Below are 16,447 nucleotides of genomic sequence, written 5' to 3'. Positions count from 1 at the left end.
TGGGATCGTTCAACTACGGAAAGACAGTTGAAAGGAGACATGACAGAAGCCTGTAAAATCATGAATGATGTGAAGAAAGCGAATAAGGAAGTGTTATTTACCCCTTCACATAACACCCGATGAAAATAATAGGCAATAGGTTTACAACAAACAAAAGGAAGTACTGCTTCACACAATGCACAGCCAACCTATGGAATTCATTGCCAGGGGAGGTTGTGAAGTTTAAAACTATAACTATGTTAAAAAAAGAACTAGGTGAGTGCATGGAGGATAGGCCCATTAATGGCTATTAGCCAAGACGGTTAGGCATTCATGGACAGAGGACAGTTATCTCGCGATGGACTTCATCTGAGTAAGGAAATAGACTTCTAGGATGGAGGCTGGCACAACTGATTAAGAGAGCTTTAAACTAGGAATCTGGGGGAGATGGCTGGGAGATGTCCAAGTAATCTCCACGCCGGATTTTAGCATTAAGAGGGAAGAAAAAAAAAAAGGAAGGAAGGATACAGTCGTGGGTAGGAGAATGTATATAAGGAGGAAGGGCAGTGTGGATACCAGTCTAATAGGTTATACTGGCTGTAGAATGACCGTGCCTAATAGGGTACAGAATGTGAGCGAGGCCAAACAGCAAAAATTAAGATGTTTGTACATCAATGCGAGGAGCCTACGTAACAAAACGGAGGAACTAGAGCTACTGATGCAGGAAGTGAATCCAGATATTATAGGGATAACAGAAACATGGTGGAATAGTAGTCATGAGAGGACTACAGGTATTGAAGGGTATGTGCTGTTTAGGAAAGACCGAAATAAAGGTAAAGGTGGTGGAGTAGCATTGTATATCAATGAAGAGGTAGAATCCATCTGGGCAAAAATTACATTGGGGAAGAAAACTATTAGAGCCTCCCCTGGGATAGTGCTTGGGGTGTGCTATACACCTCCGGGATCTAATTTGGATATGGATAGAGCCCTTTTTAATGTGTTTAATAAAGTAAATAGTAATGAAAACTGTGTGATCATGGGAGACTTTAACTTCCCAGATATAGACAGGAGGACGAGTGCTAGTAATAATAATAGGGCTAAGATTTTCCTAGATATGATAGCTGATGGATTCCTTCATCAAGTAGTTGCTGAACCGATTAGAGGGGATGTCATTTTAGATTTGGTTTTGGTGAGTAGTGAGGACCTCATAGAAGAAATGGTTGTAGGGGATAATCTTGATTCAAGTGATCATGAGCTAATTCAGTTCAAACTGAATGGAAGGATTAACAAAAATAAATCTGCAACTAGGGATTTTGATTTCAAAAGGGCTGACTTTCAAAAATTAAGGAAATTAGTTAGGGAAGTGGATTGGACTGAAGAACTTATGGATCTAAAGGCAGAGGACACCTGGATTACTTTAAATCAAAGCTGCAGAAGCTATCGGAAGCCTGCATCCCAAGAAAGGGGAAAAAATTCATAGGCAGGAGTTGTAGATCAAGCATCTCAGAGAGGTGATTAAGAAAAAGCAGAAAGCATACAGAGAGTGGAAGATGGGAGGGATCAGCAAGGAAAGCTACTTTATTGAGATCAGAACATGTAGGGATAAAGTGAGACAGGCTGAAAGTCAAGTAGACTTGGACCTTGCAAAGGAAATTAAAACCAATAGTAAACGGTTCTATAGCCATATAAATAAGAAGAAAACAAAGAAAAAAGAAGTGGGACCACTAAACACTGAGGATGGAGTGGAGGTCAAGGATAATCTAGGCATGGCCCAATATCTAAACAAATACTTTGCCTCAATCTTTAATAAGGCTAAAGAGGATCTTAGGGATAATGGTAGCATGACAAATGGGAATGAGGATATGGAGGTAGATATTACCATATTTGAGGTAGAAGCGAAACTCAAACAGCTTAATGGGACTAAATTGGGGGGCCCAGATAATCTTCATCCAAGAATATTAAAGGAATTGGCACCCAAAATTGCAAGCCCATTAGCAACAATTTTTAATGAATCCGTAAACTCAGGGGTTGTACCGTATGATTGGAGAATTGCTAACATAGTTCCTATTTTTAAGAAAGGGGGAAAAAAGTGATCCGGGTAACTACAGGCCTGTTAGTTTGACATCTGTAGTATGCAAGGTCTTGGAAAAAATTTTGAAGGAGAAAGTAGTTAAGGACATTGAAGTCAATGGTAAATGGGACAAAATACAACATGGTTTTACAAAAGGTAGATTGTGTCAAACCAACCTGATCTCCTTCTTTGAGAAAGTAACAGATTTTTTAGACAAAGGAAACGCAGTGGATCTCATTTACCTAGATTTCAGCAAGGCATTTGATACCGTGCCACATGGGGAATTATTAGTTATATTGGAAAAGATGGGGATCAATATGAAAATTGAAAGGTGGATAAGGAATTGGTTAAAGGGGAGACTACAACGGGTCCTACTGAAAGGTAAACTGTCAGGCTGGAGGGAGGTTACCAGTGGAGTTCCTCAAGGATCAGTTTTGGGACAAATCTTATTTAACCTTTTTATTACTGACCTCGGCACAAAAAGTGGGAGTGTGCTAATAAAGTGTGCGGATGATACAAAGCTGGGAGGTGTTGCCAATTTAGAGAAGGACCGGGATATCATACAGGAGGATCTGGATGACCTTGTAAACTGGAGTAATAGTAATAGGATGAAATTTAATAGTGAGAAGTGTAAGGTTATGCATTTAGGAATTAATAACAAGAATTTTAGTTATAAGCTGGGGACGCATCAATTAGAAGTAACGGAGGAGGAGAAGGACCTTAGAGTATTGGTTGATCATAGGATGACTATGAGCTGCCAATGTGATATGGCCATGAAATGTGATATGGCGAGCCCGTCCGGTTTGTTTACCTGCTGCATCCGCAGGTTTGGCCGATCGCAGCTCCCACTGGCCGCGGCTCGCTGTGCCCGGCCAATGGGGGTTGTGGGAAGTGGGACGTACTGGCCGCCGCTTCCTGCAGCCCCCACTGGCTGGGCACAGCGAACCACGGCCAGTGGGAGTCACGATCAGCCGAACCTACGGATGCAACAGGTAAACAAACCTGCTGGGCCTGCCAGGGGCTTTCCCTGAACAAGCAGCATCCAAAGTTTGGGAAACACTGAGCTAGATATATGGATTTTAGGCTAACAAAGGTTAAAGGCCAGAAAAATCACACATTAAAATAATTCAGGCCGAAATGTGGGATTTTTAGTCCAATTGTATTTTTTCAGTACTTTTTCTACAATTTTCTTATTTAAAAAAATTGTGGTACACTAATGTTCATCTTCTGCAGTGGGAAATGAACAATTATAGAAGAGCATGGCAAAAAAAAAAGCAAAAGAGAGAAACCACTTTTTAGTTGTGTCATTATCCCCCCTGGCATTCCCACGGGGATTTAGTTGGTCACAACTGCTGCTGAACCATTAGCGGACTAAACCAACTGAAAACTAAAACAAGCTCCCAAAGGATGTTCAGATGCAGCATAAAACTGAATTCCTCCTGTCCCAAGATTAAAAAAAAAACTAAACAGGACAAAGATTCTGAAAGTTAGCTGCTTTATTTCCAACAACAGCATATCCAGTGATGAGCTGCTAAAATCTTAACAACCGGTTCCCCCCTCAACCCCCCCAACCCGACGCCTGCCCAATCCATCCTCTCCCCTGACTGCCCCAGATCCAGGCAGGAGGGTCTCGTGAGCCACCATAGTGGGTGCCTGCCCTGCCCCGCCCCTAAGAGCCAGAGGGATCTGCCGGGGGGAGAGGTGGGGAGTCCTGGCGCTGCTTACCTGTGACAGCTCCGGAAAGCATCCAGCAGGTCCCTCTGGGCGGGGCGGGGAAGTGAAGCTGGGGGATAGCAGGAGGAGCGGCCGCTCCCCCCACTGATCACATCAAAAGTGGCACCTTAGGCGCCAACTCAGTGGGTGCTCCGGGGCTGGAGCCCCCACAGGGAAAATTTGGTGGGTGCGGAGCCCCCACTGGCAGCTCCCCGCCCTGCGCCTGGCCCCAGCTCACCTCACCTCCACTCCGCCTCCTCCCCTGAATGCGCCGCCCCACTCTGCTTCTCCGCCCCCAGTTTCCTGCGAATCAGTTGTTGGCACAAGAAGCCAGGGGTGGCTGAGAAGCAGGGAGGCAGAGGCGAGCTGGGGCAGGGAGCAGTTCCCCTGCGCGGGCCCACCCAGGTTACCTGCTGCAGCGCGGGCAGCCCTCCTCGCGCCCCCCTGCCAAGCTCCTCTCCACTCCGCTTCCACCTCCCTGGGCCTGAGCGCAAAGCTGCCGCCTGCTTCTCAGCCCCCCCTCCCTTCCCCCTGGCTTCCCGCGCGAACAGCTGATTCTCGGGAAGCCGGGCGGGGGCGGGTGGAGAAGCAGAGCAGGGAGGTGTGTAACTCAGGGGCTGAACGGAGGTTCTAAAAGGACTTCTAAATTTAACAACCGGTTCCAGTGAACCGGTGCAAACCGGCTCCAGCTCACCACTGAGAATACCCCTGTTTGGTAATTCACTTATTGGAAATTATGGAGCGAAAGCAATGTATTAGAACTGACCATTTGTTCCCCACCTCCCACACAGATAGTATAAAGATACAAAATTTCACATCCATTTACTGCAAACTCACATTTCAAAATCTGACAAACTCTGGTCTTCAGATGTCTGACTCAAATCCCCAGGGACCTGACATCATAAAAAAAAAATCATGATTATTATGCTTTCCATAATGAAGGTAGGATATTATATGGAAATGACTGTTCAACATGCAGATGAAAAGCTGTATTGTAAAACAATAAAAGAAAAAAACTGTTTTGAAGTAATATAAACATGAGACCCTGGTAAGTTCTCCATTAACTTTACCAAAACCCATTACTAATTCCAAGTCATATAAAAGCATGCATTTCTGAGAAAAATAACTAATTAGAATTTAACATATAAATGGTGCCCCTCACCCCTATATTCTGGTACAGAGGCCATTACCCAATGGAACTGGTGTGGTTCTGCTGCAGAAGGAAGGAAGCAGGATGCTGGGACCACAAAACAGTGTGTCTGTACCCACTATAAGCCAGACCAGACCAGCTACACAGAGGCTCACACAGCACTCAAATATACAGACGGGGAAAGTTGTGTGCATGAGTGGAACTGGTTTGGTGATTCTGACGTTATGTGGCATCCGTTGGGTATTTCTCCTCAATGCACCACAGCCAAAGAAGCTCTGCTTCTACACCATAGTTCTGCGGGAGGATTCTCTTTTGCAGCTGGTGAGAAACTTAACAGCACACAGTCCTGTCACTCAGGTTGTTTTTTGGGTTCTGGATTTATCCTTCAAAATATGGGACTCTGCACAAATTCCCTCTCCGCAGTTTTTCTTTTAGCTCTCTAGAAAAGGCTAGTATTACACATAACAAAACAAAGTAAGCATGCAATATTATTATAACTGTCCCTCGTCACTCTTTGCCAGGCTTCCAATTAGCCTCCAGCTTTTACCACGATGACAGCTACCAGTTGGCCTGCCTTTAATGATTATTTTCTTCTATTAACAGATAAAGAACAGGCATGAGACAAGAACAATTTGGCTAATTTAAAAATAAAAAAGTGACGGTTAAAAGTAGCCCTGTACACATAAAATTGAATCCAGGTAATATTAGGGGAAGAATAGTGTTAGCCAATGTATATATTTGTTAGGGGTATGACATAATATATTAATATGTATTACATACAATATTAATATTGTACACATCTCAGACATGAATGCTGAGTAGTCATGCTAAGTCGTACAACTGAGAATTGTATTATGTTTTTCACTGAATGCTGTTTATGCCTATTCCCTCAAGCTAACGTATATGCCCCCCTAACATTCTGCAATAGATGATTCAACTCTTGGCACAATCAGATACATGTTGGAAATCAGATATATGAATAGTATGTCCTGGTACTCTAAGGAGGTGCTTCCATGGGCCACTGACACCTGGAATGTGGTATGCACAACAAAGATAAGGAAGGTACTGGATGGTACACAAAAACAAGATAAGAAACAGGTGCAGACCAGGGTGGATAAAAATCAATGATTTGTTTTAAAAAAATATTTAAAAATCTGATTTTTTTATTTAAATCTGATTTTTTTGATAAAATACTTTTTGAGGAAAAAACCTATCTAAAGATAGTTTTAATTAAGATACATTATAGCTCAAAGTTATCTCATCATGGAATAGGGATTATAAATTCTAATTCTATAGTATGAGACAATATATTCATGTAATATTTAAGAAAAGTTTTGTAAATGTGTTCCAACAGTTCATGGATTAGGGACCCAATCTTATGGGGTTCCACAGGCTTCTGTATAGATTATTTAGGAAAATCTTTCTATCTACCCAATGGGACTCAGTGCTCAGTCTAAAAGATACCATCAGAGATGCTTAGTTTGCAGTTCTCTAATTGTGGATTTGTCTTTCCAGAGGTAACATGCTTGTTAACAGCAAAAATGGTTTAAAATAAATAAGTAATACACAGATGTGAGAAATAACAGACCTCAGCTCTATTGTCCCTCTGCAAATTTGTGTACACAGAATCAATCCCTTACCTCTCTCTAAAAGTGCAAAGTTTCAAAAAGTTCAATGAATAGAAGATTGTTGTTGGTGGTGAAATAGATCTGGACAAGGAGAAATCTGTAAATAAATGTGAGAAGCGACGGACATATGCTTGTTTTGTTAAAATATTATGTTTTCTGTTGAAGAAAAAAATCCAAACTACATAACGTTGTTGTTTTAGTTAAAAAAACAATTTAAATGTCTGTCTGGTGATGTTCTTCTCCTAATATAACACTGCAAGAAAATCCTCCAAATATTAATGATTAACCTGTTGAATTGGAGATAGTTCACCTCCCAATGACTTCATAAATATCTGCTTCAATTACCTTTGGTAAATGAAATAACCAAACAATCACTCATTTTCTGATATAGCAGTAAAAGTAACCTGAAAAGTTTTCAAAATAAAGCACTGTTTAAAAAATGAATAGTGTATACCTTCTAAAAATGAAACCTACATCTATCTGTGAGTTGTGAAGAATATGCATTAAGGTTATAATAACCAACAAGAATGCACTTTTATGTAAAAAACCATGATTAAATCGAGTTTTCCTGACTAGTGATTTAAATCATGATTTAAATCAAATCTATTCTGGTGCAGACTCATGGGTTGAATCTTGGATAGATATGTAGAATCTTGGGTAATATATAGCTGGGAAACAACTATAGTATAAATACTCAGTGCATACTGTGGGAGCAGACCTTCTATATAAGGTGAACTTTGAGAGATTGCTTCCCCAAAAGGGCGGTATGTACATCTCTTTTTCATGTTTCTTTTTCATGCTTTATTTGTTTTTCATGCTTTATTCTTGACTAATAAACTCACTATGCTTGGCTATTTGGAATCTTAAATATTTGTAATATCAGATCAGAAATGTAGTCAAGTAATTAGCTATACCTAGTCACTAGTGGATATTTCCGGGTCTGTGAATTTCCTGCCGCCTTGGGTATTTGATATGGCAGATCAGTTATCCTTCTTGGATATTGGGGTTTAAAGACAATGCCTGCAACATAGTTAAAACTCCAACACCGAACTCTACTTTTCAACACCAAAGGAACATTACCTCTCATCTTAACCTGGCTAAGCATGGAAAAATTCCTTCCTGTGGTGACTAGCTACACCCTGATCCCAGTGAGAACTGTGATTCCCTGTCTGAAATCAGGCTTAATGGCTGATAGATGTGCTCTCTAAACTGGACCAAACTATGCAGGGGCAGGAGGATGGGAGAAGCTCCCGCAAGGCAAGCAGCCATTAGTTCCTCTGAGCAGACACATTGGCAGGATTTGAAACACCCTCCAATTCCTGGGCAGCCTCAGAGGTAGTCTCTTCCTACACAAGGCAATCCAGAAGCAAGTGAGATGGGAGAATATCTCTGTCTCTTCCTGAACCAGAAAGTTACACGTTTACATGAAAGATGTGGGAGTGAGGTCTTGATTGCCAGAGGCCACCTTACTTTTTGCCAAGCCTGGGCAACTGGAGAGGATATGTGAGGAGATGGAGACCTCCATTCTAAAGACGAGCTCATAGATGTTGGAACTAGTGGTGCTGCTGCACCTCTTGGCTTGAAGTTGTTTCCATCATGTACAGGGTTTACAGTTTGGTTCAATGGCTCTCAGCCCCTCACTTTACAAATTGTTCCAGCACCCCTGGATTAGCTATGCAAAAGGACAATGGGAAGATAAAAAACAACTTCATGGCATCATGGTGACGTTTCACTCCATATTCTTTATGAAAATATGCTTATGATATGAATATGACATAACTGAGATGTACTTTATGCAAGATGGGTCTTGTAAGATATCATTGGAAAGGTTATCATTTACTGAATGTAATTATCCAATTTGTATGCCTGTATCGTTTCTATATCAGAAGTTAGGAATACTGACTATGTATCTGCATTTCAACTATGCTACTTTGGGTGACGCTCACTGCTAACACTTCAGGTACAACAATGGAAAAGCCCATCAGTGAGGACAATGGACTGTGAAAAGGCTTGACCTTCCTGTGGATGCTCCCTACTGCCACTGACTCATGGAATGTGATACTAGAGTCAGGTGGTCTTGTCACCTGATACTAAACATTACCTGGGACTTTCCACTGGAAGGTAAGAGGGGGATCAAGTTTAGGAAACAGGATTCCCGCCTTATGTAAATCCGATTGAAGGGTGGGGAGGAAGGCAAACGGAACTCTTCCTCTCTATAGCCTGTCTGCCCAAGAAGAAAGACTGCTAAAGCCACCTGAAGGGAAGGCAAGGGGAGAGTCCGGACTGAGACGGGGGTCCAGTCTGAAAAGGAATACAACTGGAACTCTGAATCACAGAAACTTTGCAACCTGCCTAAAATAACATTTAGGGTAAGAATTTACATTTTGTAACTTGTTTCTTAAGTATATTGAATTTAGCTTGCGTGTTTTACTTTACTTAGTCAGTAATCTGCTTTGTTCTGTCTGTTATCCCTTATATTCACTTAAAATTCACCTTTCGTAGTTAATAAACTTATTTCTTGTTTGTAATATAAAACCCAGTTTATGTAATTTGTAACGGGGAGGGGGGGAATTGTGCATCTCTCCCTCCACATTGAGGGAGGGGGTGAATTTCATAAAACCTTTGGGTTTGTACCCCTTAAAGGGAGTGGGCACAAGAGTATTGGGGCGAGCCCCTAAGGCTGAATCTTTCCAGAGCGGATCTCTGTCACACTGTGCAGCTGGGTGTGGCCCTGCCTGTGTGCTTGGCTGGAAGAAGCTTGTGAGCCTAACCCAGCAAGGCCAGGTAAAGGGGACCCAGGCTGGCAGAATAGGCTGACTCAGTGGCATCCCAGCACATTAGGTGACACCCCAAAGGCCCAAACCTGTCACAATCACTTCATGTCTTTTCTAAATGTGTATGTTTTATAAATTGTTCTGAGTTTGTCTGTGTTTGACTAAAGAGGATTATCCATGAACATTTAGAACCTTAGGGTATCCCCAGTATCTCATATGACATACCAAATATTTCACACAAAGGTAAGCTTTACAACAAACAGCACAGTTATTACATCTATGCTCAGAACTTTTATGTAAGGTCAACAGCTGAGGAAAACAAAACAAAGACAGACAAAAAATCTGTTTCTATCAGAAGCTGTTCCGGGTGCAGGTTATTGCCATCACACTTCCATTGAATAACAGTGCATTCGCAGTTATTTTTAAAATGCAAAGCCGGTAATTTAAAAATCTCCCAGTATAATTATTTGAATCAATAATACAAAGTGGTTTATGCCACAGATGTCAGCAAATGAAACAGAACCCCAGGCTTGATAGCAGATTCTATGCAGACAGTGTTGAGTGAGCACAAGGGGAAAACGAGAGGGGGAAATTTTAAGGCAACAGAGAAAAGAGATGAGGAAGAAAAGCTGCAGGAAAGGAGATGGGCAGCGTAAAAAGATTCTAGAGACAGCTGAATGTGAAGAAGCAGAAAAGGATACAAATGGTAAGAATGATGTTTGGCTCCTATACAACATATTATAAAAATTTAAATACACCAAATCATACAGGAAAAACTGACATTTAATCTCCATGATCTGGTGACATTGGGCAACTACAAAAACTTAATTCCTAGCAGTTATGAAATCAGTGGAATCCCACAATAGGTTATGAAAACCAATCTATCACCTGAGTCTGTGCTTTCATCCCCTGTAATCATGGTGCCATTTGTACTATTCATAATTAAACCTAAGAAATGCTCTGTTGATTAAATAACCTGATAGCTGAATATCCTTTGCTATATTTCAGCTGTAATACTGTTGGATGGCTGTAAAATCAGGCTTCCTTGTTATCCTACATAGCACTTCCACTTCCCCTCTCCTTGTATTTAAGGAATTAAAATTTCCATGGTTAAATCTAAGCTTTAGCTTCAGAACTCACCCCTCTATTCCTTTGGTCCACCAGAGCCTGGATTTGTTATTTTTTTGGGGCACAGTGTATAGCACACCTTTTCCTTAGTGAGACTGCTGATTGGTGTTATTATAAGCAGAAAGTTTTTATGTTGTTTGTCCAAGCAGTTTAATAGCATCACTGAGTTCAAATAACATGTAATAAGGTTATACTGCTCATATGAAACTGCGGTAAAGCACCAGAATCTAAGATGAATGATGAAAAACAATGAAAATTCTCAATTTAAAAAACATTATGTGATAAGTTTAATGAAAAATTATTTCTAGCAGCTTTTTTATTTTTCTCCATGAAAAATAATATTTTACTCAACTGAACTTTAAAATAAAAATAGCATCTCTCATATGACACTAACTGTAAGAATTTGCAAGGGACAAATAAGCCAACCATTCAATATTATTAAATAATAATAATTAAAAAAAAAGGATTTGTCCCAAAGCTGCTTATGGTTAAGCAGCAGGTCCAGCTGCTAATGATCACAAATATAAGCTGTTTCAAGAGTAGGATAGGGATTCAATCCCAGCTTTATTTTATTTATATATAAAAAATGCAAACCAACTTTCCCTCTAGCAGATGATTCTGCTCCTGACTCCTTTTCTGTACAGAAAAGAATGATACCCATGGCAGGAGCAGGATCAGCTACTAGAGAGAAAGCTGGTTTGCATCTATTACAAACACTATGCATCAGCAACCAGAGAATATACCTCTGTCAGGAATTATTTTTGTTCACTGAACTAATGTTATAATATTTACCAAAAACAAATTCCTAGCCCACCAGATTTCTAAAATGAACACAAACTGTATCTATCTTCAGACTTCATAAACAGCCATTGATTAAAAAGATTGAGGGGTGGGGGTGGGGATTTTGGAAATAGGCAAAATTAACAAAAACCAAAATGAAGTCTTCTCTTTAACCTGCAAAATGTTTAAATAAGTGTCTCTGCTTGAGATAAATCTTCAAAGCATGACAGCTTCTGAGAAATTTTTCCTTTAGATGTAAAATAGGATAAAATAATCAACACTGTCAGCCTGGAAGTATGGACCATTTATCACTAACTTAGCACGCACACTATATTTTTATAATTACAAGTGCTATGATTACATCTAGCTGAGGTGTTTAATGCCCATTTTGCTTCAGTCATCACTAAAAAGGTTAATGGTGACCAGATACTCAACACAATATTAACAAGGGGGAAAGAACACAAGCCGAAATAGGGAAAGAACAGGTTAAAGAGTATTTAGATAAGTTAAATGTATTGAAGTCAGCAAGGCCTGATGTAATTCATCCTAAGGTATTTAAGGAACTAACTGAAGCAATCTCAGAACCATTAGCAATTACCTTTGAGAACTCATGGAGGACAGGTGAAGTCCCACAGAACTAGGAGAAGGGCAAACATAGTACCGTACCTATCTTTAAAAAAGGGAACAAAGGGGATCCAGGGAAGTATAGATCCATCAGCCTAACTTGGATACCTGAAAAGCTACTGGAACAAATTATTGAACAATTTGTAAGCACCTAGAGAATAACAGCGTTATAAGGAATAGCCCTCATGGATTAGTTAAAAAAGAAATCATGCCAAACCAACCTAATTTCCTTCTTTGACAGGGTTACTGGCCTAGTGGATGGAGGGAAGCTGTACATGTGATATAATCTGTGGTGAGCTGGAGCTGGTTCCCACCGGTTCGCTAGAACCAGTTGTTAAATTTAGAAGCCCTTTTAGAACTGGTTGTTCCACGAGGGACAACCGGTTCTAAAAGGGCTTCTAAATTTAACTGGCCAAAGTGGCGCCTTAGGCGCTGACTCCATGGGTGCTCCAGCCCTGGAGCACCCAAGGGGAAAATTTGGTGGGTGCAGAGCACCCACCGGCAGCTCCCCATCCCACCCCCACCTCACCTCTGCTCCGCCTCCTCCCCTGAATGCGCCGCCCCGCCCTGCTTCTCTACTCCCCCAGGCTTACCGCAAATCAGCTGTTCCTGCGGGAAGCTGGGGAAGGCTGAGAAGCAGGCCGCAGCTTCCCGCTCAGGCCCAGGGAGGTGGAGGTGAGTGGGGGGGGGCACGAGGTGAGTGGGGGGGGGCACGAGGAGGGCCGCCCACGCTGCAGCAGGTAACCCGGGGGTGGGGGTGGAGACGGGACGCGCGCAGGGGAACCACTCCCCGCCCCAGCTCACCTCTGCCACCCTTGGCCTGAGTGTGAAGCTGCCACCTGCTTCTCAGCCCTCCCTGGCTTCCCACCAAACAGCTGATTCACGGGATGCTGGGGGAGGGGACGGAGAAGCAGAGTGGGGCAGCGCGTTCAGCGGAGGAGGCGGAGCAGAGGTGAGGTGAGCTGGGGCCAGGCACGGGGCAGGGAGCTGCAGGTGGGTGCTCTGCACCCACCAAATTTTCCCCATGGATGCTCCAGCCCCGGAGCACCCGGGGAGTCGGCGCCTAAGGTGCCACTTTTGATGTGATCAGTGGAGGAGCGGCTGCTCCCCCTGCTCCCCCCCCAGCTATGCTCCCCCACCCCTAGGAGCCAGAGGGACCTGCCGGATGCTTCCTGGGAGCTGCCCCAGGTAAGCACCTCCAGGACTCCCCACCTCGCCCCCCGGCAGGTGCCTCTGGCTCTTAGGGGTGGGGTGGGCACCCACTACGGTGGCCCACGAGACCCTCCTGCCCAGTTCTAGGGGCAGTCAGGGGATGGGGGGGGGTGGAGAGGGCAGGGGTCCTGGGGGGGGGCGTCAAGGAACGTGGGGCGGTTGGATGGGGCAGGAGTCCCGGGGGTGGGGGTGGGCAACGACCTCCTCTTGGAGTGAGGAGGGAACCTGTTGTTAAGATTTTGGCAGCTCATCACTGGATATAACTGGCTTTTAGTAAGGCTTTCGATAGAGTCCCATGTGACAATTGCATAATATGATCTAGATGAAGTTACTCTCAGGTGGGTTCCCAACTGGCAGAAAGATCATATACCAAGAGTAGTTATCAACAGTTCGTCCTCAAACTGAGAGGGTATATCTAGTGGGACCCTACAGGGGTCAGTCCCGGTACTGTTCAATATTTTCATTAATGACTTGGATAATGGAGAGAAGAATATGCTTATAAAATCTGCAGATGACACCAAGCTGGGAAGGGTAGCAATCATTTTGGAGAGTAGGATTATAATGCAAAACAATCTCAACAAATTAGAGAATTGGTCTGAAATCAACAAGATGAAATTCAATAAAGTGAAAGGTACTACAATTAGGAAGGAAAAATCAAATGAATATCTTCACAATGGGGGGGAACTGGCTAGGCGGTAATACTGTAAAAAAAGAGTCTGAGGGCTATAGTGGATCACAAATTGAATATGAGTCAACAATGTGAGGCAGTTCCAAAAAACGCTAATATCATTCTGGGTTGTAGTACCAGGAATGTCCTATGAAAGACACAGGTGGTAATGGTCCCACTCTGCTTAGCACTGGTGAGGTCTCAGCTGGAGTACTGTGTCCAGTTTTGGGTGTCACACTAAGAAAGATGTGGATAAATTGGAGAGAGTCCAGAGGAGAGCAACTAAAATGACAAAAGGTTTAGAAAACATGACCTAGGAGGAAAGTTTAAAAAAAACCCAGCAACAATTGAATGTTTAGTCTTGAGAAACGAAGACTGAGGGGGGTTTAGTCCTGAGAAATGAAGACTGAAGGGGAACCTAATAACAGTCTTCAAATACGTTAAGAGCTGTTATAAAGAAGATGGGGATCAACGGTTCTTCATTTCCACTGAAGGTAGGACAAGAAGTAATGGCCTTAATCTGCAGCAAGGGAGATTTAGGTTAGATATTAGGAAAAACTTTCTAACTATAAGGGTAGTTTAGCTCTGGAATAGGATTCCAAAGGAGGTTGTGGAATCCCCATCACTAATCAACATGTTCTTAAAAACCTCCAAACACCAGGGATGATAGGGTTACTGGGGTCTTGCTTCAGAGCAGGGTGCTGAACTTAATGACTTCTTGAGGTCCCTTCCAGCCCTCCTTCTCTATAATTCTACCTACTACAGTTGATGAGGTTCAGTTTTCATTGTTAATCTGCAGACAAGGAGTAAAATACTTATCAGAGCAGTATTCTTTCACAGGGCTCTTTACCATGACTTGGTTTTATCACTTACTCACAAAATGAATACATAAAAAAATGATGCACCCTATTGTGACTTTTTCATTTACATTTTGGGTATACTTCAAATGATGTCAATTTGAGGGGATGGTGTCATGAGTTGTCAATATGATAGTATATATAATAGTCTTCAATGCAGCCATATAATTTCATATATTTACTGCTATTGCCAAAAACTAAATGTCATCTTCATTAACTGAAAAAAGTGTCATATCTACTCTCAAACAGATTTGCTTATTTTACAGTTTACTGGAGTGCAGACTGACTTGGTATATTCATAAAATATTTATATCCCGCCAAGAACCATTTTCTTCCTCTCTCTGTGAATAAAAGCTGATCCTAATCTTCCTCAGTTGCATTCTGTTGGTCATTCTGCTGCAAACATAGGGCTCTGCTCATCACTCCTTACTCGGTCCACCACTCCTTACTCTCACTGCAGTAAGGACAGATTTCCAATTAGGCTGGCTAATATACACAAGTATTGGACATTGGGAAAAGAGTCAAAATATTCACTGTATGAAATGAAATTTACTGATCCAAAGATCGCTACATGAAAAAATGCATATTATTGATCATGAACCCAATTTTCTGTTGCCCTTCATCTTTGGTTTGTCTAGACCAAGTTTTTAGTCCTGTTTTAACTCAAGTTAACTAACAACAGTAAATGCTATAAACTCACAGCAAACAAATATTTGCTCCAGGACACCCTGATCTCTGAAACAAATTACCATGTCTACACTAGCATTTACAAGTGTGGTAATTAACTTGAGATAACTGACCATTCAATTAACTTGAATTACTACAAAACCACAAACACTAGTCTAGACAAATTCATTGTGCAGTTATTTACACAGCAAAATGTGACTGTAAATTCCACCAAATCTGAACAGTAGAGTTTTGAACTCTATATCAGTGAAAGTAACTTTGCAAGGAGCAGGACAGCAGACAATCAGGTCCAACATCTTCATGAATAAAGTGTAGCATACCTGGAATTTAATGAATGAATACTTTGCTCAATTTAACTTCTACAATAAATGGACTGCTGGGCACAGTGTGTACAGAAAATGATTTCTCTAGATTAAAGTTTCATGCAAAATTTAAACATGGCTGACTGAGGGCCAGAATCTATTACTCATACTCACACTGAGTATTACCCTGTTCTGGGAATGGCACAATGTTTTACATGATTAAGAGTGGCAGAATCTGGTGCTAAATTAATATAGAGCTTATGCTGGGAGATTTTTCCCACACCCAAAAAACATAGTAGATCATCATTAGATTTGTACTAGCACTGGTTCAATTAATCTTGATTTCATTTTCAAAAAGGTTTATTTGCCTTGATATAACCACTTGAATCATTCAGTTTTGTGAAAAGTGACTTTAAAATATTATGTACTTTAAAACCTACAGTGCTGTCGTTGTGCAATGCCATGTGACAATCCAGTGACGCATATACTACATACAAAGTCAATAACATCATTTGCTACAAGTTTATACAAAATCACCTGCAAAAAACTGAGTAACGTTAGCTGGAAGCTGTTGCATGGTGTCCTAGCAGAATGGAAGCAGCCTTTCGTTCCTGGGGTGGCTGCACTTCATTGGCTGCATATCAGCTCTGATAACAAATAGTTTATGGGTAGTGTTTATATAGCCATTTCATTCTATGCTTTCAAAGGCAACACTCAGTATATATTTAGGATGTATTTTTAAAAACATAAAAATTAAGAACAGCATAAATTGTCCAACAGAGTCTGAATATTAAATGTAGTATGCTGATGACAGAAAAAAAATCAGAAAATATTAAAAATAAAACACTTTCTAAGCTTCTATGCAAACAAACTTT

At 41.6% G+C, this 16,447-nt stretch overlaps 1 protein-coding gene across 1 annotated transcript in view; it reads right to left on the bottom strand.

The window, feature by feature from the left end:
• Positions 1-16,447, bottom strand: part of SNX29 (sorting nexin 29) — a 451,551-nt gene that overhangs the window by 194,370 nt on the left and 240,734 nt on the right. The window contains 1 exon segment of the mRNA XM_073362374.1: positions 4,601-4,656. Coding sequence (XP_073218475.1) covers positions 4,601-4,656 — 56 coding nt within the window.

Source organism: Lepidochelys kempii, chromosome 10 (assembly GCF_965140265.1).
Source record: "Lepidochelys kempii isolate rLepKem1 chromosome 10, rLepKem1.hap2, whole genome shotgun sequence".
NCBI lineage: Eukaryota > Metazoa > Chordata > Testudines > Cheloniidae > Lepidochelys > Lepidochelys kempii.
Note: the sequence above shows the minus strand (reverse complement) of the source record. Positions and strands in the feature narration are given on the sequence as shown.